This window comes from Haemorhous mexicanus, chromosome 1 (assembly GCF_027477595.1).
Source record: "Haemorhous mexicanus isolate bHaeMex1 chromosome 1, bHaeMex1.pri, whole genome shotgun sequence".
Taxonomy (NCBI): Eukaryota; Metazoa; Chordata; class Aves; order Passeriformes; family Fringillidae; genus Haemorhous; species Haemorhous mexicanus.
This window is the reverse complement of record NC_082341.1, coordinates 6,445,560-6,471,179: the sequence shown is the minus strand read 5'-3', so window position 1 is coordinate 6,471,179 and position 25,620 is coordinate 6,445,560. Positions and strand designations below refer to the sequence as shown.

At 40.6% G+C, this 25,620-nt stretch overlaps 1 protein-coding gene across 7 annotated transcripts in view; it reads left to right on the top strand.

Moving 5' to 3' along the window:
• The window catches only part of PRKAG2 (protein kinase AMP-activated non-catalytic subunit gamma 2), a 214,294-nt gene that overhangs the window by 168,120 nt on the left and 20,554 nt on the right, over nucleotides 1–25,620 (top strand). For all 7 annotated transcript variants that reach the window (XM_059839248.1, XM_059839266.1, XM_059839257.1 and 4 more), the window contains one exon: nucleotides 16,987–17,096. In XM_059839248.1, coding sequence (XP_059695231.1) covers nucleotides 16,987–17,096 — 110 coding nt within the window. The remainder of the gene's footprint in view (nucleotides 1–16,986; nucleotides 17,097–25,620) is intronic.

The following is a 25,620-nucleotide window of genomic DNA, read 5'->3' as shown; positions in this document are numbered from 1 at the left end:
TGTTTTTCTGTAGTTGGTAACTCCTATTGTAAAATGTAGGACAAATATTTAAGGAAAACTTTGAAAATAGCAGGCTGAGTCATTCTGGGAGAAGATATATCTAAGCTGGTATGCTAATAAGGCAGCTTCTTGGTTACTAGCATGCTGCCTGCAGTTGTGGGACTGGTCTGGAAAAGTAACACCTTTTATTTTAATCTTTCTGTGTGTGAGAAAAGGAAGCTCTTAACAATTGCATTCTTTGAGCTGCCTTTTTTTTTTTTTTTTGAGTCCAGACAGAGTTTGAATTGCAATGAAATGCTTGTGCCTTTGTGCATCTTGAACATGCTTAAGTATGAGTATTGCAGGGGATCTGTTGCTTACTTGTAGGGTTTTTTTTCCTCACACTGTTTAACTATTTTTAGTTAGGCCATTCATGTTATGCTTATGGAGAGGTAGAAAGTTACCGATTTACCTGTTTATTTTTACATAAAGCTTGCTACTGTCAGATACAGGTTCTTAAAACCTGCTGAATCATTAATAGTTAAGCCATTTAAAAATCTGTTTTAAATATCTTACAAATTTAGGTATATGAAAAAGATCTCTAGGTTAAAAAAAAATCTGAAACTATAAACTTCAATTTTGAAACACCTTTGCACTTTTAAAAGTGTTATGGGGAGGCACTTGATAAGGGTGAAGGTCTGTGTGTCTTCTAAAACCGTGCAATAAAATAATTCGAATTGTTTAGAAAATTTAGTAGTTTAAAAATTTTTTTTTATGTTTTTCAAGCTTCTATTATGCTTTGTCTCCTAATTCATTTGGCTCCAAAGCTCAGGCTGTGTGGATGCTCAGGCTGGGAGGGTGAGAGGAGTTCAGGGGCCTGTCAGAAGATCATGGCTAATAACAAGTGTAAAGTGGGGTGTGGGTTTTGAAAGGAAGCAGTCACCTTATTAGCCTTTCAGACTAAATGAGAACCTAGCTTTAGGCCTAATTTTAAAGCAAGCATAAAGGGGGTAGAGTGCTGTATTCAGAACCTGGGGTGTGAGTGGAAATGAGTGTGTGAGAGTCAGACCAAAAGCTGCTGCCCAGAGTGCTTCTGTGTGAGAGGCCCCAGGGAAAGAGAATCACAGAAAATTGAGATGCAGCTGGAAATGCAGCAGCTTAGTGGCAGTACCTGTTTTTATGACCTAAATTTTTGCACTGGTGGCTGTCGTTGTATTTGTGCTAATATTGGGGGTGGGAGAGTAAAAGACATCTGAAATGTTCACTTTGTTGTTGGATAGCAGGTGGTGAACGCTCAGAAATTGAGAAACGCCTCTGAAGTCTTGATAAGGTTTCATTAAGTAGCTGTAGCCAAACTGTAACTGATGATCTTTTGTCAAACTTTAAGTTTCTCTGCTGAGGCTTAAAATTGTGGGTTGAATGAGAAATTTGAAACTTGTTTTAGAGCTGCTTCCTTGACTGCCTTTACTTTGGAGTACTTGCTCTTGTGAGCTTTCCAGTTCTGTATCCATCAACAGTTGCTAACTATCTTGTGTATCAAATTATGCAGCAGTTCTGTTGAAACAGGGAGCTTAATAAAAAGAGCTGAAAATGAGGCTCAATGTGTGTGCTGAATGCCATCCAGTATGTGAAGTGGATCTGTTAGTCCCTCTCCTCAAAGGTTACACAAATGAGAATGTGAAAGCACAGAAGGCAGTCATTTAATTTGGATTCTAATTAAGAGGGTGAATTGAAAAAAAAATGGTGCTAGAAAGATTTATGATTTATGTACTACTGTAATGAAATATGCAGGGTCTGGCCTGATGGTGTGACTTCTAAATAAAACAGTGGTGTCAAGTGAAGAGCAATTTTAATTTTCATTATGTAAAAAGAATGTATATGAGCTATTTTGTACCTCATTAGCATGGACAGTGTTAGGATGCTATTGTTGCAGAGAGAAGTGCTGGTCATGTTTTAAGCCTGAAACATCTTCATATATCTGGCTGAACTCTCTAAAATCAGTGTAACTTCCTACTGGAGGAGCACTGGTTCTGTGTAGGACTGGCTTCATAATATTGGTTTGGTGATGTGTAAGTCTAAATGTCAGTGAGGTGATGTTAAACAGCACCAAGGCACCACAGCTGGAGCAGGCTGTAGGCTCAGTATGTGTACAGAGGAGAAGGACTGCATAGGCCAGGGATATTTATTTTATTTAGGGCTCCCTAAAGGACCTCCCTCCAAGCAGCAGTCAGAGCAGGAAAGGAAAAACTCCCGTGTAAGAAGTCCAGAGTCTCTTTTTTAACTGAAGAATGCTCAGCTTAAAAATAAACAGAAGATTTTGAGTAATGACCTCATCCTGGTCAGTATTCCTTTGGATGGGAATGACCTACCTACATTTCCTCAAAAAATGTGAGAGCTGCCTGTGGATGGGTGTGGAGTTTTTCATTGTAGCCTGAAATACAGTGCAGAGAGGCCTCTCATGAATGTAATAAATGATCAGAAACTGGTTATCTTCATACACATTATGGATTCTCTCTTTCAGCTCTAGTGTATGTGCAATACTGTTTCTGTAGGAAGATTATCTCTACTTCTGATCAGTGTCAAGAGTGGTTCTGGGTTTTCTTTTATGGATCATATGATGAGCATGGAAAAGGACATGGAGAAATTATTCTGAAGATCTAATATGAAAAGAGATTTTAGTTAATGATTTACACTTACAAGCTTTATTTTGTTAAGCTGGAATTCCATAAATGGTTGTGTTCCAACACCTACCTGTGCTCTGAGTGGAGAAACTAGGTTAGAGTAGCAAATGGTTGCTTGTCAGGTGTATTGATTCACTGGGTATAGTTTTAGCATGTTATTTTGGAAACCAGTTTTGTTGCAATGTTGTCTCTCATCCATGTTATTTTCTTCCTTCTGCTCACCTTGAGTAATGAAATAGTAGCTGCTGAAAGCAGAATTAGCTACTTCTCTGTAGCATCTGCAAACCCCTTTTGGAGGTGCTTTCTGCAGACTGAGTTCAGATAATTGCAGGGTTCTGCTGTGTCTGTGCTCAAGTCCTAGTCTGGAGAAAGGGAATTCTGCAGAGTGTGCAGCAGTTGCAGCATCAGTGTCATGGGACCGATGTGCTCCCTCTTGAGCGCTCTCCTTCTCTGCATTGTTGCACAAAGCAGATTTCAGACATTGGATAAACAGTTTGCATTAGAGTGGAATCTCTCCCAGTAGTGCTCTGGCCTTCATCTCACTCTCTGAATCATGCACCTTTTCTGTTACCTGCTCCTTTCTGGCTGTCTCCTGAATAGACTTTCACCAGTAACTGCATCTTCACTGCTGTTGTGTCTGGGGTCATTCCTTCCCTGCTCTGCAGGTTTTCTTGCCGTGTCTTATTAAAAATAGTTTCTTGAGCTCTTCCTGACTGCCAGCCTCCCACTGTCAAGTGAATATCTGAATCAAGGTATGAAAACAGATGTCACTCTGGGGCCAAAAATAATTAAAAGAAGCTTGTAATAAAATCCATGTTAATAGGCAGGTTGGGTTTTGTTTCCTTGTTAAGAGTGAAGGCTTGGGTTAGGAGGTGGTAAAATTAAGCCATTGTTTTGCAACTGTAATTAATTTCTATTAAACATTCATTATGTGACTGTTTAAGCTGATGTTCTCTGGCACATAGAAACTGTATTTTGCCCACAAGATGTGCTTTGAGATACCAAGGGACATGGTGGTAGTGATAAGGGGATGTTTTGTATTAAATTTTACATTTAGAATCCTGAGTGAACACAGTAAGAAGTTGTTAAGCAGAGATGATAATTGTCATTAATAAATTTCATATGGTCTTTCCTATGATGTACTTTACAAAGTTGTTAAAGAACAACGTTTTCAGCTTTATTAGTTTATACAAGAAATCATGATTAAGTGCTACACTGTCCTAGGCACCCTTGGCCTTTGCTTTCCAGTTGGCTGTATAGGGACACCATACATGATTTTTTTTCCCCCTCTGGAAACTTCCATTCTCATTTTTTAAAGATGAAAATTAAGTATAAAGTGATATGTAACTAAAAGTATAAAACTTCATTGAGCAGTGCAAGAGAAGATGTTGGAAGCTTTGTTGTCCTCAGTGAGGGATGTTCCTGTGATCCACACACGAGTCTTTACCTTGTGCAAGAATTGCAAGGGTTTCATGCCAGCCCAGTGCCCACTGTGTCCAAACAGTCCTGTTTTCCTACTCCTACAGAGGATACAACTGACTTACTCTTGACATGGTATTTAGCCTTACACTGAGCAAAGCCCTGCTCTGTCTTTACCAGGAAATAACTCATTTAGCAGCTAAAGTTTGCAGTCTTTCTCAGGAAGCAAAAGTTTTTAAGCTTTACCCATCTGGGAAGTGATGTTTTGGTACAGCAAAAGATACACAGGACATGCTTCAAAACTCTGCTTTGGGTCTAGAGGGATGCAATAGCTTCTTGATGAGAAAGCTTTCATAAAATTTTAATGTGGTTGAAACGTGTATTTTCCCTAACTTGTTTATGGAAACAAGTGGCTGGGACTTCCTAGAAAATGCTTACCATGGCAGCAATTCCATGTAATTGCTTTGGCAAAGCTGCAGGGAGCTGAGAACAGTTGTCCAGGAAGTGTTGGGGCCCATTGTGTCCTGCCCAGCCTTGCACCTGCATGATTTGCAGACATTTATCTTCCTAGTGAAAGCCACTCTTGGCCAGCAGCTCTACCTGAGAAATATTGGGACAATGGGGTTTTCTCTTACACCTGAATGACATTGCATGTGTTTTAGTGTCTGATGGACAAGGACTGATTTAATCACCTTTACCAGCCGCTCCTGCTGGTGCTGCCACTTCTGTGTGCTCCAGAGGGACAACATCAACTCTGGGAAGAGCTTCCCTGCAGAGCCTCCCTTGTCCAGAAGCTGCTTGGTTTGATAGTGGGGCTGGTAAACAACTGCTTGGTAGGAGGTTGAAGGCTTTGACCAATATCATCTCAATTTCCTGGTTTAGAGTTATTGAGTTCACAGTGTCTTGTGCTTGAGCAGGGATAGACCTGGAAGATGTGACAATGTCAGTGTGGCCTTGTAGGTGACTCCAAAATGCAGTTTGTTACTTGCCTGTGACTGCTTTGCTGAGCACTTCCAGGATGAAGGAGGGTGTCTGTACAGAGTCCTTCCCTTAAGAAACTTCTTAGGAGATGGTCTTCTATCCAACAGATTTCTTTAATGCCCTGCACATTCACAGGCAGGACATACAGATGAAAGAGGATAACTGTCTTGGTGGTTTGGTACCCTCTGCTCTTAAATTTGGCTGATCAAGTCAGTGCTCTTGGAAAACCTCCTGCCTTGGGGCATGGCTGAGTTCTGCATGGAGGTGACTTGGTTTGAACTGAAGGATTGCCAGTGTGACAGGAATGGCAGCAGAATATTTGCATCGGTTGGCTCAATCTAACTGTTGCTAAACAATCTTAAATATTTCTGCTCATTAATCATCTGCAGCAGATGTGGATGTTCTGTCAGACAGGACTTTTTGTGAAGTGCACTGTGGTTTTGATAACTTGAGGGTGCATGATCACAGTATTTGGAGCCTCAGCTCATGACACTGACACCAGTTCTGCTCTCTGTTTAGGAGCTTGGTCTTTGGGTAGCAATGATCTGTCTGCAGGAACTGTGTTGATTTGAATATTTGTAGTTTCTAGAATGTACAACTGTATTAGCATTGCATTGGTTTGGGGAAGTAGTTAAGTGTGAAACATGAGGAAATGCAGCATTTCCAGAGTAAGTACAGGAGCTGATGGCATTGTTTTTTGGAGCAGTTCTTGTATCTTGAAACAAATTGTTCCTCTCCATGCAGAGACTGTTTGCCTTGGGTCCCTGCTGAGGTGGGCTTTCCTGTAGCTCTTCCATGGGTACAGAAGACTGACAGATGGAAAATCTGACAATTATGGGGAAAATCCTTAAGTGGAAGGGTTGTACTAGTGGCTGGGACTAACATAAAGCCAAAGCAGTTTAACACAAGCCTAACTATGTTAGGGCAAAGTTGAATTTGTCTTTTAGGCATCCAGCTTGGCACCTAGATGGAGCTTTGGGAACTTTAAATTACCTTGTCCTTCTAAGGGTGGACCACATCTAAAAGGTTTTTGAGTATGTTGTGGATGTCTTTAAGGTAACTTCTGAATACTGTTTGAATACAACTAACTCAGTTTTAGGTTCTTTCCTCCTCTGCTGATTTTTTTATGGATTTTACAGTTTCAGTGAACCAGTTGGGTGATTTTACCAATTTTGACTCTGGCAGAGGTTAATGATACTCCTACATTTTGTCTAAAAGCAATTTTCCTGTGCTATAGACCACTTGTTTTACTTGTGATGTGATTTTCTTTTTTAGGGTGCTTTTAAGTTGTGTTGGTATTGTTGATTGGCTGGGTTTTTTTACAATATTATTGTATTATTTTGCTTTTCTCTTTATATTGTGACAGTGTATTTAATTCTGACACTGGGCACTTAAAGAAACAGACTCAAAAAGGGATTTTTTTCCTACCAGTCCCTTACACTATGGCATTCTTTTCTGCTACTTCTTTTGAATTTCTGCTGATGTAAAGACAGAGAGAAAGGAGATGTCTGAGCTGCTGGAGAAGGGAGCAAACTGGGATGGGCATAGAAAAAGGCCATTTATGAGGAAACTATCAGGCTTTACTCATTTAACTCAGTAAAAGGAAAACCAAAAAGGAATGTGATAACACTGTATGTATGAAAATACCCTAGAAGGGATGGGAAGGAGGTAAACACTGGGGAGGGAAATTAAATTAAGAACAACATTGGCACAAGAACAAATGGATATAAACTCTTCCTATAAGAGCTTTGAAAGAGTATTTTAACTTCCAGCACAGGTACTGTAGGATGGGTTGTAGGATAGATTTAGTGCTTTGGCTCAGTTCAGGATGGAGGGTGATTGTGTGGCTGCCTTTATAGAAGTCTCTGGATGCCAGAGTGCAGAAGGTGAATGCTCTGCTCTGCACAATCAGTTGCATGGATTTCTCCTGTCACAGTCTTGCTTGGATTTCTCTAGTATAATTTTGAGTCAGTTCCTGAAAAAAAATCAGGCAAAAAGAACACCTCAAAAACTCCAGTGTTACTCTGTATAGACATCAGGTCAGCTCAGAGGAAGGTCAGCTTTGGGAAGGGCTGCAGTTTATCTGTGGTATACAGAAAAAAATCAATAATACCTGTAAAATGGGTTCCAGGAAACTGTTTCTGAGCACATTGAAGGTGTGTTGGAGATCACCTGCTTGAGTTACAGAGCTGTTGGTTCTTTTTCTGTGTAGCTTCAAGCTACACCTGCTGTAGGTAAATCTCCTAAGTGGTATATTGGAACAGAACACTCAAAAGCCTATTAAAGTGTGCATACAGATTCATAAATTTTTATAAGAAATGCCAGTAATAGCTGTTTAGAAGGTGTTGGCATGCATAGGGAGGGAAGGAGAAGAAATGTGCAAGGGCAAATTAGAGAGAAATGAAAATGTAAATACCTAATTGTTAAAATCTTCAGCTTTAGATGTTGTAAGTAATTATTCAGGATTTGGGACCCACAATTTATTAGACCTCACAAAACTGTTTCTCCAGCAAGCACAGTCCAAAGTCCTTATGGCTGAAGTCTTAAAAAAGTATTTCTCCCTTAAAGCATTAATCCATTGAGTTTAGTCTTCAAGGGAAGATTGCCTCCAGATTAAATATTTGCCCTGTTCTGTAGGGATATGGCTGCAGCTTGTGAAGATGCTGTGTGCTCATTTTGAAAATGCTTGTTATGTGATTGATGCTTTGGTTAAGCTGCATGTTTAGGTTTGATATTAAACTAAGTCCTGGAATACTTAAATGACTATTTCTTTTCTAAAAGTTTGTGCAAAGTGTGTATCTAGTAGGACTTGGGCTTGTTTTAAAGATACAGCAAAAATTCAAATTGTTTACTAATCTTGCAGCAGAGATACAGGCTGGTTTATTCTCTTATTAATCACATCCCTTAAAGTTCCCTTGAATGCAGCTCTGCACAGAGTGGTTGCTGATATTAATATTCAGAAGTTTAATACCACTTTTAGTTTCTTGCCTTTCGTGTCTTGCAGTCTTGAAGAGCAGGCCCACATTCCAGACAGGCGACATCTTAATTTAGATCTTTGTTTGGGATGCTTAGGGAAAAATGGTAGTGCCTGTTGTCAAGGGAAAATCTTGAACACGGTTTAGAAAATTCTTCAGGTCAGCTTATTCTTTGTTGTGGTGAAAATCCTAGAAGCATTAAGGTTGCAGGCTGAAGTTGCTACCTTTATTCACAAAACCACAGTGATGCTTTTCTCAAAGTACAGACCTTTGACCAACAGTTGATTTAAGAGATACAGAGCTGTTTCAAAGGTATTTTTCAAAAGGATTCAGTTGGGTTTATGGTGCTGTTTACCAGTTAGGTCCTAAACAAGGCAGCTCTTGCTTGTACACAAATAAGTTTCTCTGCCTGCCTGGACAAGGAACTTCAGAGTTTCTATGATTAGCTCAGGAATGTGGAGTTTCTTATGCCGCCCATCACTTTTTTTTGTCTGTCTCAAATCTCATAATAATAATTTGCTTATCCACACTGCCAGTGGAGAGCTACAGTAAAACAGAAGTGTTAACTTAGCCCAGTTACCAGGACTTAACTAACTAACACAAATAAAGAGGAACAAAATTCAGGGCAGGATTTTGAAGCGTGCTGTGCATGTAAGACTGCAACACAATCCAAATCTCTCATTGTTTCAAACAACTCTTTGTATCAGTTTTCTCTTACAAGTCTTAGGTACTGCTGGAATTTGAAGACATTTGAGATATCTAAACCTCAAAACCAGAAAAGTGGATCTTTTGAAGTATTGTCAAGGACTAATAACTGTTTTGTTCTAAGCCGGATGTGCTTTTAGAGACGCTTGTCTCTTTCCCTGTTTAGGACCTTTAAGGAATGAGGTTGTGCAGTGTCCTAAGGTTGCTTTGTTCTGTCTAACCAGCTTGTGGAATGCATTCATAGCTCTCCAGCACCTGTGGTGATTTTTTTTTTTGTTTGTTTTGTTTGCCTATTGTTTTGTTTAAGCAAACTGCCTTTTCTTCTTTATTTCTACTGTAGCAAATTAAGTTAATAACAAGGTACTTCTCTCTCAGTAGTGGTGGTGTTTAGTTACTCCATAATTTGCACTCTTCCAATTGAGTGTTTCTTTCAGATTTTGGTATTTCCTGAAAAATTGTATTATCTCCAGTTTACTTCTAAATTCAGTTTGAAGATGCTGTGAAGTTTTAAGTTTTGCAACCATTTCAAACTCTTACTGCAAGCTCTTTAAAGTGTGCTCTGTTCCTGTTTTGAAGATCACTAAAGAGAATGTTGAATAAAATGAAGTCTTAATCCCCTGATACTCTGCTGTAATGGGAAGTATCAAACTCCTGGTAAAAACACTTCCAGAGTGAGTTGTAGAAATGTGAAGTCCTGCAGTATGAGCTTGCATGCCATTCTGCACTACCTGATTTGCATGAGGTGGGCCTTGCAAATGTTCCAGCTTGGGGAAGAGTTTGACCTGGAGTCCATGTCTGGTTAAGAACATACAGCTGTCATCCAGTCTTGCAAAGCCACTGAACAAAAAGTATATTTCTAGTTTTGCTGCAGCTGGGATTGCTTGTTAGGCAGCTGCCATGGGGTGGCTCTACTCTGTCTTCTCATGCAGTGATATCCATGCTTGCTTTAAAATTAGTGTCTCAAGCATACTGTGATCTTTTTGCTGTTATTTATATTTTGTGTTTTCCTTCTTTTTCATCCAGTTGATCATTTTCTTTTGGGTAAAAGCTGATTAATCTGAACTGTTCCTGATACAGCTGTATTGACTTTTTTCTTTAGTTTCGATGAGCTGCCTTTGTAGGTGCTTAGAGATACACTGGTTTTAATAACTTGCTTCAATACACTCCTGAGAATTCTGACTGGGTTTGAATTTGTTTGGCTTACCTGCAGACCAGTAGTTTATCTTCTCCTTCATGAACTTGCAGAGTTCAGGAATGGTTGCTTTTAGCTAGGCTGACTCCTGTTTACACATGTAATAACCTGCTGTCTCTGCATGAAGCAACTCCTTGTGACAAGGGCAGAAAACATCTCAATTACCTTGCTGATCCAAAGGGACTGAGCAGTTGCACTGACCCTAGAATTCAGCAAACACACTAAAATGTGTGCAAAAAAAAAATAAATAAAGGTAGGTGCACACAATAGTGGAGGTTATGTTTGAAAGTGTCTTAAGCAATTCTGAGTATAGTTCTTGAAGATGTGTTCTGGTTTCTTTTAGCTTGTTACTGTTATTAGAGGGATTATCCTTTGAAGACCTGAGTAACAAGACAGCATATTTACTTCTCTATTCACTGTTATTTATCTGTTCATGTACCTGTTCTCCTCTCTTATTTTCTGTGCCTCTGGACCCTCTTCCTATTTGCTGGATGAGGTGCTTTTCACAAGGCAGAGCTCACATACTCTATTTAGTTCCTGTGTGCTCACACTTCTTTTTGAAGTACTTTTCCTCTGTCACATCATATATCCATGCTGTAATATATAGCTGAATTCATCTTGGAACACTGAAGAAGCTCCTGATACTGATCTCCAGATACATTTCCTATCACTTCATTGTATCAGAGTTTCTTACATCTGTAAACTTGCTGTAATCTTTATCTGCCAGCTCAGGCATTCCTTTAGATGAGGGTGGGAAATGTTCAGTCTGCATCATCCATGCCCTATAGCCCGTGGCTGCATGAATAATGCTACTGTGTAACTTCAATGTGTGGTCTCCCAGAATATTTTAAAACTCTTTGCAGTTCTCAGAAAAATAAAGTCTTGGTTCTGTCTCTACATCCTTTCTCCTTGTTCCTTGCATTCAAAAGCCTTTCAGCTTGTGATGGAGTTGTCAACTCCTATCACTGCCATCATATTATTTCCTTTATATTGGACTGTAAACCTGTTTGGTTTTTTCCCCTGTATAACTGGAAGTAGTACATTGCTAGTCTTGGCTGCCATCTCTGTGACAAAGTTTTGTCAAGCATGTTCTGAAACTTTTGGGGCTGTCCTGTGTAGAGGCAAGAGCTGGACTCTGATCCTTGTGGGTCCCTTCCAGGGATGTTCTGTGATTTATCTCCTGCCACATAGAATAAGCATTCTTGTGACCATCTCTTCCTGCTCTTTCTCTCTTTCTTTTTTTACCACTTACTCTTACCCTGCGGTTGATTACATGGGTGGTTATTTTGGTGATGTTTTTTTTCTTGTTCTGAGATAAGTTTCCTCATGAATAAACAGAAATCAGATGATATAGCACAACAGTGCTTCTTTTCTCCCGTGCTTGCCCTTCTTAAACTATGTTAGTATTCTCTTCCTACCAAGTCTGACATTGATTCAGCTTCTGGTGTCTGGTTTCTTGTCCACTGTTTCCAGTGTTCTTGGCTCTTTAGCAGACAGCTCAGCAGACTGAGCAGTCATGCCCCCTTACTGTGTTCTTCTGTACAAAATTGCAGTTTCTTGCACTTCTCTGCCAGCCCCTTGGTCCCAAGCTTTTCACTGGATATACCCTGTACATTTTAATTTGTGAAGCATTCAAACCTAGCTAAAAACCTGCTAAATATTTCTCTTGCAGAAGGTAGGCTGGAGTAAAGCTCTTGCTCGTGATCACAGCAACATCCTGTACACAGCAATTACTGGATGAATCTGTTTTCCCCTTGTCCCTTTGCAGAGGAATGCTGATCAAATCCTACCTGGACATTTGATCCCCAGAACATTATTCTTGAGACCCTGCTTCATTCAGATGCCTCTGTTTCCCTTAAAAGCTGTGTTCCAGGGCCTGGTGGTCAGGAATAGTTTATGGTTCCTTCTGAGTGGTGTCACTGTTGCTCTTGGAGTGGATGAACTGTATCCATTGTGGATGTTCTTTTCCAGATCTGTGTTATGTTAGTGACTTATGCTGGAACTCCTACAATCTCCAGCACTGTGAAAGCTGTGTGGGAGGTTTTCAAGGATATTAAGGAACTCCTTCAGTAAATTCAGACCAGGAGTTATCAGAAACTTTAAAGCCAGTTTTGGTGACAGCTTTCAGATAACACCACAGTCAGAAGAACAATTTACAAGGTTAATGATGTCTTTTACCTGTTGTATTCTCTGCCAAGGGTTATCTGTAACAGGAGGGAGAGAGGGTAACTTGTCCTGGCTTATTGAAGTGATTGCTCACCCTGGTGTCTTCTGGCAGCACTTGGCACAGCTAAGCTGATCTTTGCTGTCATTGTCCTGGGTAGCTTCTAGTGTAAGGAAGGGGCAGGAGATCCATAAATATGTGTGTGTGTTTATATATACATGTAAGAATAGTATAGAGTACTCTGGCATAACACCTTCCAATAAAGTTTATCAGCATAATTACACTAATAAATTTGATTTAATGTATTGCTGTTGGATCAGTTCCATAGTAAACACTGCGATGAAAAAATCTTTGGTCTTTAATATTTTCATTCTCTGGCATCTGAAATGTGATATTCTGCATATAATGCAACTTAAAAATAGAAGTATGGCTTGTAGTGCCCTGAGATGCAGCTATGTATGTGTGCAGTAATAGAAAATAAAATGTTTTCCCCTAACTAGGCTGCTTAGTACATGTGAGAACATCACAAAACTCCATTTCTACTTCCCCATTTCCTTTTACCTATTGGACCTGTCTGAGGGGAGATGATTATGCCAGTAGTAGTCAAGGTGAAAAGTAGTGCTGGGAGTGCTTAGCTCAGCTCCTGCTGCTCTAAGAGAATTCTTAAGCTTTTTGAGTTGTATGGTTTCCATACTGATTCTTATTAAAAAATCAGGCAGAATGGTGCAATTACTGTGTATATTTGTGGTTTCTGTCTCCCTCCAAGCTGTTCACCAGGCTAGGCAGTTAGCTTAGTGTATATTTTACATACTGCTCTCTGCTGTATTTTCCTTACTTTTTAAAGGGCCTTTAAAATTTGGCCATTAATTTCATATGAAACTTTGAGAACTCAGTTATACTAACATTGTTCAGGTTAATAAGAAGGTTTAGGTTCATAAGTTTGAGTTCTTCAAATGATTAAGAGTTGCCAGAGGTCCCAGCCCTCAATCTAACCATGAGGACAGGGTTATGGAGAGCTGCTGTGGCATGGCTGTGGTGAAATTAGCACTTTTAAGAAGGTGAGAGAACCCAGCCTCTTTGGAACCAGTGTCTTTCTGTCAAATACTGGAACCAATGAGTGAACTTGAAATATGACTGGATACCAGGAGCATAACACAGCTGAAACATAAAATACAGAAGGAGAGGTCCTGATGCTGTGTTGTTGAGATCAGGAAGCACTTTTGGTCCAGGATTTTGTTGGGCCATCCCAGCAGGAACACAGCCCAGAAATGCAGCCTCTGACTTGCAATAGACACTTCTGAGTAACTTCCTCTAGGTTTTTATGTTGCAGTATTTGGAGGCTTTCCATTAATGTTGACATGATATTCCTACTCTCCATCTGCAGGACTTTTTTGGTTTTGTTTTTTCCTCTTGTTTTTTCTACTTTTGAAGGACTTGAAATTCTGAGAGGAAAGCACTCTGCATGATGGCAAAGGCATGAGTGGAACTGAAGGATCTGTTCAGTAGATCTGAGGAAATGGCTTCAGCAATGCTGTGGAAGTTTCTGTGTCATTCATGAGTGTTCAGATGGTAGTTCTACCTTAGAGCTCTCTGAATAGAGAATTATGCTTTGTACTGAGTCCCACTGCAATCTGAGTCAGTATTGATGAATAATTAATCTGTCCAGAAAAAAAAAAAAAAAAAAGAGCTATGATGCTCTTGTAAATAACATCTACTGGCTGAAATAAAAAACAAAAGCATGTCTCATTTTTTAGTGGAGGGTGGGAGAAAGGGAGAAAGTAAAAATCATTTTGGTGAATAAGACTGAGGAGCAGAGTGGCAAAAATACAAATAGATTGATTTTCTACTCTTTAAAGGATCTCTAACAGTAGGAGCAAATAAAATGCCAGTGCACAGAATTTACGCAGTAAAAGCCTGTATGACAAGGTGCTCAACTTCAGCTGTCTGACAGGGTTTATTTGTAACCTTCCAGGTGACTTCTCTTTCTTTTCTATTAAAAATCACAAAAAGCAGCACTGGGAATTTGGATGTTTTTGCCTTCACCTTGTGGAGAGGGGTGCACATGGCCAATGTCCACTTGCAAAATAACTCCTAGATGAATCTTCAGGAGATCAGCTTGCATGAGTGTGCACCCCCACAGAAATACACATTCAGCTACTTCTTAGTGGATTCCTCTCCTCCCTGATCCTGCTCTAGATTCAGATGCCTCCTGCTGGGAATCTGCTCTGTGAGCCAGCTGATTTGCAGATGATGAGCTGAGGTTTGGCTGGAGGCAGTTCTGTGCTCACATCTCCTGCATGCTGGGCAGATGATCTCAGGTGCAGATCGGAGATGATGGGCAGAGACTGAGGAGGCTGTAAGTCAGGCCAGGAGGGATCTGTCTGTGTCCATCCAAAGGAAGTACTGCTTGGCAGGTGCTGCAGAGGCTTCAGAATGAATGGGCAGTTACTGGGAAAAAAAATAAGACTGGAACAAGAAACTAAGCAGGTAATAAAGTAGAAATATCCTCATTGAGATGAGGGTGTTCTAATTTGATCAGTTCTATTTGCAGCACAGTGGTGCTTGGATACAACCCAAAACACTGGAAGGGGAGAAGAACTGTAAAGAGGATTATGCCCTGTGCGGGAAAATGGGTGTGAGTGCATCCCTGAGATGTGCTGAGCCTTAGGTTTGGGAGACCTTTCTCTCCACTGAACAGCTGTGTATGTACATAATATATCCATAAACCACAGTACCTGTGCAGAGAATTGGCCTGTGGCAGCTGCTGAGTATTCCCAGGTAGCTGAAGGTGTTAGAAGGTCTTAAATATCCTTTCCAACAAGCACTTGATGGAGTTGTGTAGGACATGAGAGTTAAATCAGTGCTGCTGATGTTTTGCTTGTTTAGTTAGTAGCTAATAGAATGGTGCCTTGTACTTACTTATGGTATAAGGATCTTCTGTAGAAATAAACCTCAGTTCCAGCTGGACAATTTGGTCCTTGTCCAGATCCTGCTAGAGTTTCCTGGCTATTTACAGGGGTGTTAACAGTGCTCACAGATGGCTATCTCATGCTTCTGAATATTTTTAATTGTAACTTTCCAGTTAAAATTAAAGGGAGGCAGTCACTTTGTGGTGTCTCCCTTGAGCTGGAAGGCAGCACAAGGTGAGATAACATTTAATCATTCCTTTGTGTCTGGGTGAGGATTGTTGAGGTCCAGTTGAAGTTGTGTTTGGAGGGTGGGAATGTGTGGTAAGTGAGAGGAGGGTTTATGGGCACACCTTCACTATGCTGGTAAGAGTTCCTGCTTGTGGCTGCCATGAGCAGCCTCCCCTGATGGAGTTGTTCTGGCTCACAGTTACTGTGCTTATCCTGATACATTTAAAAATTGTTAGTGAGTTGGCAAGACTCTGTGGAGCCATGATGTGCTCTGAGAGTGTTCATTTTTTTTCAGCTGGTTGTTTTGTGGTTTATAGAATCATTGAATCATTTAGGTTGGAAAAAACTTCTTAAGATCATCAAGTCCAACTGTTAGCACTGTGTTCACCATCCCATGTCCCCAAGTGCCACATCCACACAATTTTTGAACATGTCCAGGGATGGTGATTCCATTGTTCTGGTGGAATTTGAGGTGTTCCTAAGCTTGTTTTTACCTGTAGTATCGTAATTGTTTGCAAACTTGAGATTGAAGGAAATGAGGGCTCTTGGGACTGCACTTAGGATTACAGAAGCAACCATCACTTTCTAAAGACCAGACTTATTGATTATTTATTTATTTATTTATTTATTTATTTTAAGAGTAATGGGAGTAGGAAATGAAGGACTTGATCAGTGTGTAGAAGCTGCTGGATCCTAGAGCAGTCACTTTCGGGGGAGATCCAGCTTTGCTTCTGTAAATTAGGATTAAAAAGGCTGTGCTGAGCCATTTGGTGGAAATGTCAATTTATCCAGAGCAAGATAACTGATTTTGAGCAAATCTAGCAAATGAGGATTTTGGGTTTTTAACTCCCTACTATGAAGTTCTTTAATGGTCAGTAGGTATTTCAAGGGGTTTTTTGAATTTGTTGTCTTTTTTATTGTGCTTTTCAAAAGTGTAATATATGTCCAAGTTTCTGTGGAATTATTACAGGGTCTAAAGGATACAATCTCTGATGGAGGGATTATCCTTGATCAAGTTCTAGATAGCTGCTGGAAAGAATAGAGAGCCAAACTGCCTAAAAAAGAAAAAGTTTAATGTACCTGAGCAGATCTGGGAGTTGTATGCGCATGCACCTGAAAAAATGCAAAGGAAATTTAAGGTAGTGTGGATGGGATTGCATGTCCTTGCTACTGACATGCAGCACTAAAACCATTCCATCCACGTGGATCCTGGTTTTATAAACAAAGTGTTGGAGTTGTGATGCTCTGTGTAGCCTGAAGAGAATGGAGCTAATTACAGAATTTGCCTGCTGCCTCTTTAGAAAATAGAGAATTGCTATGTGAAAAGTGAAACAGCTAGTGGTAAGAATTCAAGAAATACTAATTTAAAGAGCTTGAGTCAGTGAAGCCCAACACTTTCAAACTGTCTTCCTCTGTATATAATGGTGTTGAGATGCATGTTCCAATAGGTTGTTGTTAGAGGGGGGAAAAAAAAAGAGATTTTTTTAAGAGTGTAACTCTTCAGCATGGAGGTCCTTTCCCATCAAAGAAGAACAATGCATTTTGTCTTTGTTATGTTTAATCTGAAAGGAAAGATGAGTCTGAAATGCAGAGGCAAACCTGGAACTGTCTGTCCAGATCTGAAGGTGTAAATTTGAGTTTCGCTTTAGGGTTGTCCTTCTGCACAGGTGGTGTTCAGTTGATTTGGCATGTTTTTTTACTACTCTTTTTTTAAGGTTACTTAAATAAAACAACACAATGTTTTTACTTGCAGCACTTGAAGAATCGGAAAGTGACATTTATGTGCGATTCATGAGGTCACACAAGTGTTATGACATTGTTCCAACGAGCTCTAAGCTTGTTGTTTTCGACACTACGCTACAAGTGAGTATTCTCCTTTCAGTCTGCCTTTGCTTGCAGTTATTTTTTTTTTTTTTTAGTGTTTCCTGAGTGTTAAATGAAATTTGATCTCTTGAAGAGAAGTATTGCCATCGTGCTGTGCTTTGACTGTACAAAATTATATTGTTTCAACTGTGTCTTTCATGTTCTGCCAGAGGAGGAGTTGGGGGAAGACATCCTGGTGGAACAGAAAGAGGGGATGTAACCTGGTTTGCAGTTGAAAGCTTTATCTAAAATAAAAAATTTCAGATGAGCCCAAATTTATATTAGCTTCTTCATGGTTACCTGAATCTTCATAAGGACATTTGGTGTAAGATCCTTGTGCAACAGCTAAGGAGTACCCAGGTGCTGTGAGGCTGTTCCTGCTGTACTGATAAGACAGTTTAGGACTCAAATGGATGGCTTAATTATGCAAATAATTACATTCTCCAGAAAATTTTTGTTTTCAGCTTCTCATTTTGCATTTAATCAGTAAATCATCTGCTAGACTCTTGGCTCTGTCTGAAGAGTTTGTTTGCCAAAAGAAGGCATTAGCTGCCTGCTATAGAAACAGACTAATCTGTTCTGCAGTATGGTAGAAAGCTGTGGCTTTCTTTGTTTCCTGGATTTTGCAACTGGTATTTTTTTGCTTGCTTCTTTTTTTGCTGTTTCAGTGTGTTTTTCCTGGTAAAGATGCTCAAATTCTGACTTAACTAAGCCCATTTAGTAATTTTGGTCTGGAATGTACTACTCAGACGTCAGTTTTCCACAGTCAGAGGCAGCCATGTAACAGATACTCAGTCCCAAAACATTCACAGAACCATCTTGTGTATCAGATAATTGTATATAGTGCTGGGTTGAGTGCTGTGATCTGAAAGGTGGAAAATCTACATTGACTTTTTCACCATCTTACAGGGGGGAAAGTCCTGCAGTGTTTCCTTGCTTCTGCCTGAAAGATGACTGTCAGCTCTTGAGTAAAAAATTCAGACCTCTTTGACCTGAAAAATCAGATTTAGGATGATGGGGTTCACTGTCACTCTTTCAGCTCTTCTCAAAGACTGTTGGCCTCCTTTTCATTCCAGAAGATATTTTTTCCTCACTCTGTGCTGGGAGTTGGTATCTGCAGTGGGCATGACCCACAACCTGCACTGTCAGGGCTCCCGTGGGTCATTGGTGCAGTTGGAGAGATGATTGTTCTTTATTCCATTTACCAGTTAATCTTGAGGCCATTGGGGCAGGCCACTGATTCCTTTTGGAGTCTCCAGATCTCTCGATGAAAGACATCATGCCAGGTACCAGTTTTCATTGCTGGAGCTGTGCTGAGAGAATGCTATTAATGTCCAGAAGTGAGAGTTTCCTCTCCAGGGGGTGAGCCAGTGTGAAGTAACACCTGGGGAAACTGAGTGAGTGAGCCTTGGGAGTTTTCACCATAAAGGAGAAGAGGTAACTTAGTGGTGATGGAAAACCTCCCACCAGCACTTCACCAAAATTCCTGTCTTATTTGGCATCCCTGAGGATTGTCACAGCTAGAGGAGAGCAAAGTCTGTGATCATGGAGTCATATCCTCAGTCTGCTTCTCCAGGTATTTGAAAGCAGTGGTGGCAGAAGGGAAGTCTGGAGTTGTTCATTCAGACTCTAGTACACAATAAATAGGGACCAGAGCTTGAGTTTGTATTGCTGGTGAGGAGCTTTTCTTTTTCCCTCTGAACTGCATTTTTTTGACTTTGCATTATCACATTTAATCCACTTGCATTACTTTTAATTTATAGAGTTGTAATACTGTGAGGCAGGAGTCTTCTTCCAGCATGGGCACTCTCTTCCACCTTAGCAGGATTTACAAAACTATTTAAGACTATTTTAACTATTTACCTACACTAAAAAGGTAGATCTGAATGCTTCCCAAGCCTACCCTGTTAGGAGGTCTTTTAAATATTTCTGTTCAGTATTTCTGTTTAGTTCTTCACCTGGCACCTTGTGTTCATGTGCCACCCTCTTCAAAGGGGCACATGAACACATGTCTTCAAAACACATTATGGTCATTCAGTTTGATTGGTGTGGCTGGTGCACAAAAAATAGAACAGCATTTTTTATTTGTCTGAAATAGCAGAATAAGTACATGGTGGAGAATTAGCCCAATAAGGGCCAAATAAAACTTCTGAACTGTTCCTTGCATTTTAATTTTTAATGCATAAATTACTTATTGTCCAGTACCTCAGGACTTTGTATCAGTTTGTACTTTGAAAACACAGCTCTGAAACATTCAGTGTTCTTGAATCCTCTCAAATGGATATTTGTCTTTCCTGGGTCTGTTTCTTTCCTACTCACATCAGTGTTTCACCTAATATAAAAACAAACAAACACAAAACACCCACAAAAAGGAAAAAAAAAAGACCTGATGCCTTACAAAAGTTCTTCAGTGATTTGAATTCAGGTTTTTATTAATATTAGAGCTAAAACACACAATTTAGGAGCTCACTTCTTGCCTCCCTTAATATAAGTTAGTAATCATCAGTGGAGGAAGAAGAAAAAGTGGAGCTGGGTTGTCTTCTCATGGCATCCTTTGAAAGATTCCAGATTTTGGATTTTTGTTTGGGAACAGTGTCCCATCTCCCTCTGCTGGTCAGCGATCACAGCACACATCACATGTTCCTACCCTGGAAAATGATTCCTGAGATACTTTGGAAAGTATTCTAAACCTGTTGTTAGCAGTGGGAAAATTGGAGATGTTACCCTTATATAAAAGGGACACCAGTCATACCACTGAAGCAACACTGATTCATAAAAGTAAATATTTAGTCTCAGTGTCTGTGAGGGAATTAGTATGAAGTTTCAAAGGGAATCCTATTTTAGCCCTAAGAGAGGGGATGGTGAGGTGCCCTTACACTGGAAATAGAAGGAATGTTTGAAATAGCAGAAATAGCAGCTAATGAAGAGCAGGAAAGGGCTGAGAGCCTCTTCAGCCCTGTTGTGTGTCAGTCAGAGGGTGTGGGGAGCTTGGTTCCAGCAGCTGCCAGGGCTGGCTCAGCTCTGTGTGCTGCAGTGTGAGAGCACAGGGTGCTGTGTCTCCTCTGTCCCCTGCAGGTGGCTGTCACAGCTGGGCTGTGGCTCTTGCCCCTCTCTAGCAATGCTGTGACATGGAATGATGAGGAGGACTCCACTGATATCAGAAGGCTAATTAATTAATTTTTTATGCTATATTATTCTGTACATCTAAAACTGAATCTGTTAAGTACTTAACTCTGTACACAACTGCATATACTGGACTGAATTTTGTGACTGTCACCCAACAGTCCTGACACACACCCCCACTCTGATAGGCCAAGGAAACAAAACACCCTGACTTTGTGAAAATAACCTTTATATTGCATTCTACTTTTGCACAAACACAAGCACAGCAAATGATGAGAGTTGTGTTTTCTTTCTCTGCTGTTCAGAGAATGTGAAACCCAGAAATATTCTTGGGAAGAACTGTGCTTTGCTTTTCTCTGGGAAGAGAAATGTGGCTGCACACCTCTGCTGGCCATCAGCTCCTGTGGTGCAGGAGAGCTGTGCCTCAGCAGGACAGTGTGCCCAGTGGCACCCAGCATGCACACTAAGTACATGCAGTGTGCTGAGCCCTGCTCTGTTTGCCTCAGTGAGGTTTCACCTAGAGCCTCCCCAAAACAGGATCTGCCTCTGCTCTGCCTGCCTGCAGTGGTGCCTGGCCCGTGCTGAACCCTTCAAGTGGCAGATGTTGCCTGGGAAAATACTTAATGGCACAGTTTTCTTGATTTAGACTGACAGTGCACTGGTCTTTCACCTTTTCAGTTTATTAATACTTATTTGCTCTTCATAAATATTTATAGAATAATATTGAGCTTCGTGGCTGTGCCTTTCCCTGCCTGTGACCCAGGAGTGCTCCTGGTTTGTGACAAGCTGCTGCCTTTGGCTTTTCCCAGGGAAGATACTGTCTTTGCTTGGCACACATGAAAGCAGTTTCATAAAGTCTGATCTGACCAGGAAGGGAGTCAGGAGACAATTAGATGTTATGAGCTTTCCTGTGAAGTCTGGAAATTTGACTCTGTGGATGATGGGGAAATTGGGCAAGTTGCAACAGTGTACAGCTCAGAGTGGATAAACTTTCTCATCTTTTACACATCTCCTCAGATGTAAACAGGAGAATAAACCCTTCCCAGCCCCTAGGAGGGGTTAGGGAGTTTGCCCTTGAAGGGCTGCTCTAAGACTGTTCTTTTTCATTCTAATTATGCTAATTATAAATGGCTCTGGATTGTTTTTATGATAGACTTCAGGAAATCACTGAGCTGAATTCAGATTTATTGGTCACCAGCTTGTGTCTTCAGCACAGCATGTGAGCACTGTCATTTGGTGTGTAGGTGATCTGGGGGAAGGAGGGGACACCCAGGGCTGCCTTTCCTTTCTTTTTCTTGATTTTGACCTGTGTCAGGTACATACAGTGACGCAGCAATCTGATCTTTTCCTTTGATGGTAAACAAAACAATTCCTGTATTAACTAAAAGATGAATGAAATATAACACTTTGTTGACATTCTGTCTGCCAGGTTACTTTGTCTAACATCATCTAGTGGGATTTCAATTTTTCCTTGTTGCTGCATGCATCTGGTTTTTTTTTTCAGAGGCCAATACATTCCCCCCACCCCACCCCATCCTGAACTGAATTAGCATTTTTTAAGGAAATGCCTCTTACCTAGCTTATAGCAATCTCAGAAGCTTAACTCCAAAAGCTTTCTTAAGGCCAGATTTTTGTCTGACCTTGAAAGAAATGTATTAATTTGTTGTGGCTTTGCCCAGACTACACAAAGATGAGAAGGATTAGCTTGTTTTCTAGCACAGAGCAATTAACCCTTGAAGAGGAGTGTAGAAGGTGAGTGTTAGATGGGGACTTCCCTGCTTTGTATCAAGCAGCAATCTAGTCCCAAGAATTATCTGCTAGCAAATGTGGTGGCTGTGTCTTGTGGAGTTTGTATAAGTTCTCTTTAGGTCAAAAGCTCTATCTAATCTTTGACTAAATCATGTTCTTACTTGGTACAAGTAAATTTGGGTTTTAGTAATAAAACATACATAGCTTTAGTAATAAAACATACATTTGCTCACCATGACCTTGAAACTGTTTTTAAATCATTTGTCCAGCACTTCTTTATAAACTAATAAGAATCATGTTTATGTGGAAACAGTCATCAGAATAAGCTTTCAGAATCCTAAGGACTGTTTATTTCCTTCTGTATGCAGAAGAAATCTTTGCGTGACTTGGTTAAATTATTTAACCTGTCTGTTTAATGAAATTACCTAAGTTGTTAGTGGACCAGATGTTGTTATCACCAGTGTAGGCTTTAGTCAGAACCTGTCACTCTAGTAAAGAGCTCAAATAATTTTCTACCACATAACTAAAAAAAAATATTTTAAACAATGTTCTGGAAACTTCTTAGTGATTTGACAAGCTGGCAGTAAGTGTACCTTGTAACTTCTACAGAGCATGCCATGGATGCAACATTAGCAGAATGGAAGAGGATTTCTATTTCTCTTCCTTGGGCTGACTCTATTCAGTAAATGGATTTATTATTCTGATTCTCTCCAGGTCATTCTTGACTGGGGTGTTGCCTCTCTCCACGGTAATGAGATAAATCAGGCTTCCAGGAATAATGCTCCAGGATGGTTTGCTCCCAGAGCCACACAGGAGGCTCTGGCTCTGCTGTCACCCAGCTCTACAAAGGGACTGAGTGTCTGTTCCTTAGCTGGCTTTGAGGTTTCTCCCTGATGAAGCTGCTGCTGTCTGCATTTCTGAGGAGTATGAATACCCCTCCTTGCTTACCCTGCCCACAGAACTGTAAGAGAATCATCTAATTTAGCTTCTATCCAGCATGTGGGCTGAGGCAGTGGAGCAGCCACATAAAAGCTCCCTTCATTGAGATCAGGCTGGAATCAGTAGCTAATATGGGAAGACTGCTGTGTTTTTTCAGAGCTTCTCCTATTGCTGGTATACAAGCGTAGGAGTTTGATTCCTGCAGCTCTCAAAATCAATAGGAAGCACTCCTTTGTGGATCTTGGAGGAATGATAGTGTCACTTAAACAGGAATTTCTGCACAGGCTGTAGGTGAGGTGGTTGTGTTTAGCTGAGTGAAAGTTACATATCGTTCTCCTTGCCTTCTCTGCCCCATCACCACTTTTTGGATAAGATCTTAATGTGGGAAGGAATTTCTGTGCCCTTCCCCATGCAGCTGATCCCAGTGGCTCTGGAAAATCTCTAAGATGTTCCCTCTTAGCCCATTCTGGTGGGAAATCTGGCAGCAGAAAGCTCCAGTTTGGACACACTGAGACAGAGCATCAGTGCAGGACTTGGTTTGGTGCCTTTGGCTGTACTGGGACCTTTCCATGGGCATGTGATGTGGGGAGGAATTCTGCATGTGGGCATGGCCTCTGCTCCCAGGGGAGAAATCTAGAATATGTGCTTAGTTTTAACTTGAGGATAAGACTCTACCTGTTACTTCTGGGGTTTGGCCTGGCCCTGAAGGGTATTAAACCATCACATCTTACATTTTACTCAGCTATGGTGATAGAAATGCATGATTTACCCAGGAGTGCTCCCTTTCCATCACCTGCAAAAGATAAATGAATTTTGATCTGGTTTCATACAAGCTTTCCAAAATTCAACCTGAGCTAGAGGACCTGATTTTGAATGTTTATTGGTTGGGGTTTTTCAGATGTTGAAGCAAGTGTAGCTGCCCAGTTAATAACAGGTTTGTCCAGTGTTTCTCCAATCTACTTGGTAAGGTAAAGGAGGAAATTCTACTTGATATGGTCCCAAGAGTGCTTGTCCCTTACCCTAGACAAAAGTCTTTATTGTCCTTAAGTAGCCTCTTGGTTTGACAGCCTAATCCTTTGAGAGGAAATGCTTCTAACTTCATAGACCAAAGAAAAAATAATTGGAAAATGAATTTGAGTGCAGCAGTCACAATGCTGAGGTGGTTGGTTGTGTTTTTCATACTGGTTTAGTCTCTCCAAACAAATCAGTTTGTAAAAACACTGAATTATATAAATGCCCCAAAAAGAGATTTTTAACTTTTCAAAATAGCTCCTTTACAGGACTGTAATTCTCTGTGACTTGAAAAGATGTCTGGATTGGGCATCACAACTTCATTTGAAGGGGGAAAAAAAGGAATTGCAAGTTAAATAGGCTTCCCAATGTGGATTGCTTCAAAGTGAAATTGCCCTATGGAATTAGAGAATATTTAGCTTGTACTGCTTTTGTTTCATCAGGGTGGTGATTGTGGGATCTGGGGATGAATCTGGGAGTATTCCAACTTAGCTGATAGGAAAAAGTCCTTTGAAGGTGATGGCAACAGCAGGGAAGAGGAAAGCTGTCCAAAGAGCTCTGTGGCAAAGTTGTATTTTCAATTTAGTAATATGTCCATAACCTGTTCCCAAATAATATTTCATGGTCTTTGTTCAGGTGGCAGCATTGTGCAGAGGAAGCAATGCCTGAAATCCTGGTGATGTGAGCCAGTAGCAGGGGAGATGTGCTACACACCTGTCTTATGGAGCAAGACCATCAGCTTTACCTGCAGAAGCTTTTTTCTTTTTCCTCTCTTGGAGACTTGCTAAGATTTGGGCAGCCAGAGCACTTGCCATGCTACTTAAAGAATCACAGTCCAGTTTATGTTTGGCTAGGAGCTGTTGCCTCATTCAGGAGTCTTGGCTCATAAACACACTTGAACCAAGGGAATAAAGTGTGGGTTGCCCAGGTTTTATGCTGTACAAAGGTTGCAGCAGAGCCCTGATGATTTTCCTGTTACAGCAGAGACCTGCCTGGTAAGAAGTATTGAGATGAGAGTGTTTGGCCTCTTAAGAAGGAATTCTCAGAGTAACTTTTTCTTCCACCTTCATGTTCTTAACAGGGAGAACAAAGTCTGTGTCTGGAGTGACTTTGTGGAGATAGAGATAATGCTGTTTTCCTTTGAAATTATTAAACTTTTCTCCCTTTGCAAGGAGAAGCCATTGAGAAGCCCCTCCATGGTACTTAAAACATGTGAGTGTGTTGGTGTAGAAATCCAGCCTTCTCCTTTAGTTGTTCAGTTATTCTTACCAAGTCTGCTAAGACTGGATGCCTTCTTCTTGTAAATTCCTTTCAGCTTTATGTCAAACTTTGTACTTTGTTATGCTAGGAAGGGTGGTTGTTTCTCAGGGACTGCCTGAAAGATTTGGGTTTGATACTGTGGTCTGCATGTGTATTTTTGGAGGTATTTGTCCTCTCTAGTTTTGTGCCCTTAAAAATAGTTGGGAATAAAAATAAGCTGGGAATTTGTCAACTTAGCCAGTGAAAATGATGAATGTTCTATGTCACTTTAGAGCATCCATCCACCAGGAATCAGAGATGATAAAAATGTCAGGGATCAGCTGGGTCTGGTACTGCTTTTATGGAAGCTCTGTGCCAAAGATTGTAAGAAGGAGCTTCTTCCTTTCTGTTGAGATCTGATAAAATAGACATTTCCTGGGGTTACTTAGGGGCTTGCCAGGCA